Source organism: Calidris pugnax, unplaced genomic scaffold, assembly GCF_001431845.1.
Source record: "Calidris pugnax isolate Ruff unplaced genomic scaffold, ASM143184v1 scaffold335, whole genome shotgun sequence".
NCBI lineage: Eukaryota > Metazoa > Chordata > Aves > Charadriiformes > Scolopacidae > Calidris > Calidris pugnax.
In genome coordinates, this window is record NW_015091148.1 from 65,211 (window position 1) to 67,545 (window position 2,335).

The following is a 2,335-nucleotide window of genomic DNA, read 5'->3' on the forward strand; positions in this document are numbered from 1 at the left end:
CCATCCCTTGGGTGACCCCAATGGCCCGTGTCCCCCCCCAGGGTGCCACATCCCTCAGGGTGCCCAGAGGTGACCCTGGCCGTGGGGTGCCCCATCCCTTGGTGGGCTCAGGGGCGTCCCTTATCCCATGGGGTGTCCCTGTCCCCTCAATGTGCCCAAGGGTGCCCCCCTGCTCCCCAGGGTGCCCCATCCCTTGGTTTGCCCATGTCCCATGAGGTGGCCCCGTCCCTTCGTGTGCCCAGATTGCCCTTGTCCCATGGGGTGCCCCATCCCTTGGGGTGCCCAAGGGTCCCCCAGTCCCTCAGGGTGCTCAAGGAGCACCCATGTCCTACAGGGTCCCCTTCTCCCGTAGGATTTCCTGTCCCATGGGGTGCCCCATTCATTCGGGTGGCTGGGGTTGCTCCTATCTCCTGCAATCCCACTGTCCCCTGGGGTTCCCAATCCCTTGGGTTGCCAAGGGGTCCCCCTATCCCGTGGGATCCCTCTGTCCCCTGGGGTTCCCAATCCCTTGGGGTGTCCAAGGATCCCCCAGTCCCTCGGTGCCCAAGGAGCACCCATGTCCTACAGGATGCCCCTTCTCCCACAGGGTTTCCCATTCCTTGGGGTGCCTGGGGATCCCAGTTTCCCATGGGATGCCCATGTCCTGTGGGGTGCCCATGTCCCGGGGGGCGGGGGGGCACGCCGGCCGCATCCAGAGCATCTGGTCCCGCCTTCAGGAGACCGGTCTCCTTGGCAAATGCGAGGTGAGGCCACCACACACCATCCCGGGGTGGGGGTCCCCTCTTCACCTTGTTTGGGGGGGGCTCACTGCTCTGTGTGTGTGTCCGTGTCCCTTCCCTTTTCCCAGCGCATCCGGGGCAGGAAGGCGACGCTGGAGGAGATCCAGACGGTGCACTCAGAGCATCACACGCTGCTCTACGGCACCAGCCCCCTCAACCGCCAGAAACTTGACAGCAAAAAGCTCCTAGGTAGGTTCCAGCTGGGACAGGAGGGGTCACCCGGATGCCTGGATCCCCTCCTGGAGTTGGGGGTGGGGGACACTATCCCCGCTGGCTCCCCCCGTTGTCACGGTCTTCTCCGCCCCACCAGGTCCCATCAGCCAGAAGATGTACACGGTGCTGCCATGCGGGGGCATTGGGGTGAGTAGGTGGGGGTGGCCCTGGGGGGTGGGGGGGCATCCTTGGGCTTGGCCTGGTCCCACTGATGTGTCCCTGTGTGGGTCCCACCCCCCCCACCCCTGCAGGTGGACAGTGACACGGTGTGGAACGAGATGCACTCCTCCAGCGCCGTGCGCATGGCAGTGGGCTGCCTGGTGGAGCTCTCCTTCAAGGTGGCCGCCGGGGAGATCAAGGTGAGCGGGGAGGGCTGGCACGCTGGCCCCCGGCCTCGCACGCTGGCCCCTGGGGCACCTTAGACGCTCAGGGTGGGCACGCTTGCCCTGGGAGCAGCCCTCATGCACCCTTGCATGTGTATGCACCACCCACGTGCACGCTCACCTGCGGTGCGACGGCTTGTGTGCATGCACGCTGCTTTCTTGCACGCTTACCAGGGGGTGGGATAATCCTCACGCACACTTGTGTGTGTGTGCGCTCACCTGGATGGCCCCTGTGCGAGCTTGCACATGTGCACACCACTCTTGTGCATGCTTACCTGTGTGCGTGATGGTCCCCAAGCACGTTTGCAGATGTGCATTCGCTCACCTGGGTGTATGTGGTGGCCCTTGTGCATGCTTGCACATGTGCAGTGTCCTTGTGCACACTTATCCAAGGGTGTGATGGCCCTGTGCGAGTTTACATGCATGCGCACCACTCTTGTGCACACTTACCAGGCTGTGTGCAATAGCACTCCTATACAAGTGTGCACCACGTGTGTGCAAGCCTGTGCAGGTGTGCATGGCAAGCCCTTGCGCACGCTCATGCAAGCACTGCTCCCTTGCAGGGTGTGTGTGTGTGGGCATGTGCCATGTGTCACTCGTGTCCCTCTCTATCCCCACAGAACGGCTTCGCCGTCATCCGCCCCCCGGGACACCATGCCGAGGAGTCCACGGCCATGTGAGTGTGGGGCTGCACCGGCAGGACCCCTGGTTGTGGGGAAGTTGGGGGGACACTGGTGACCCAGGGGCCACCCCGACGCTCACCCTGGCCCCCTCTCCTCAGGGGCTTCTGCTTCTTCAACTCGGTGGCCATCTCGGCCAAACTGCTCCAGCAGAAGCTGAGCGTGGGCAAGATCCTCATCGTGGACTGGGTAAGGCCGCCCCCAGGGAAGGGGGGATAGGGACCCCCCTGGGTGACGGGGACACCATGGCATGGGTGAGGGGGGGTCCCTGACACTGCTG

At 64.2% G+C, this 2,335-nt stretch overlaps 1 protein-coding gene across 1 annotated transcript in view; it reads left to right on the forward strand.

Annotated features, from left to right (window-relative positions):
* HDAC5 (histone deacetylase 5) overlaps positions 1-2,335 on the forward strand; it is a 37,109-nt gene that overhangs the window by 31,026 nt on the left and 3,748 nt on the right. Inside the window, exons 12-17 of the mRNA XM_014958916.1 lie at positions 587-743; positions 848-968; positions 1,090-1,139; positions 1,244-1,351; positions 1,996-2,051; positions 2,157-2,245. Of these exons, the coding sequence (XP_014814402.1) occupies positions 587-743; positions 848-968; positions 1,090-1,139; positions 1,244-1,351; positions 1,996-2,051; positions 2,157-2,245 (581 nt within the window). The remainder of the gene's footprint in view (positions 1-586; positions 744-847; positions 969-1,089; positions 1,140-1,243; positions 1,352-1,995; positions 2,052-2,156; positions 2,246-2,335) is intronic.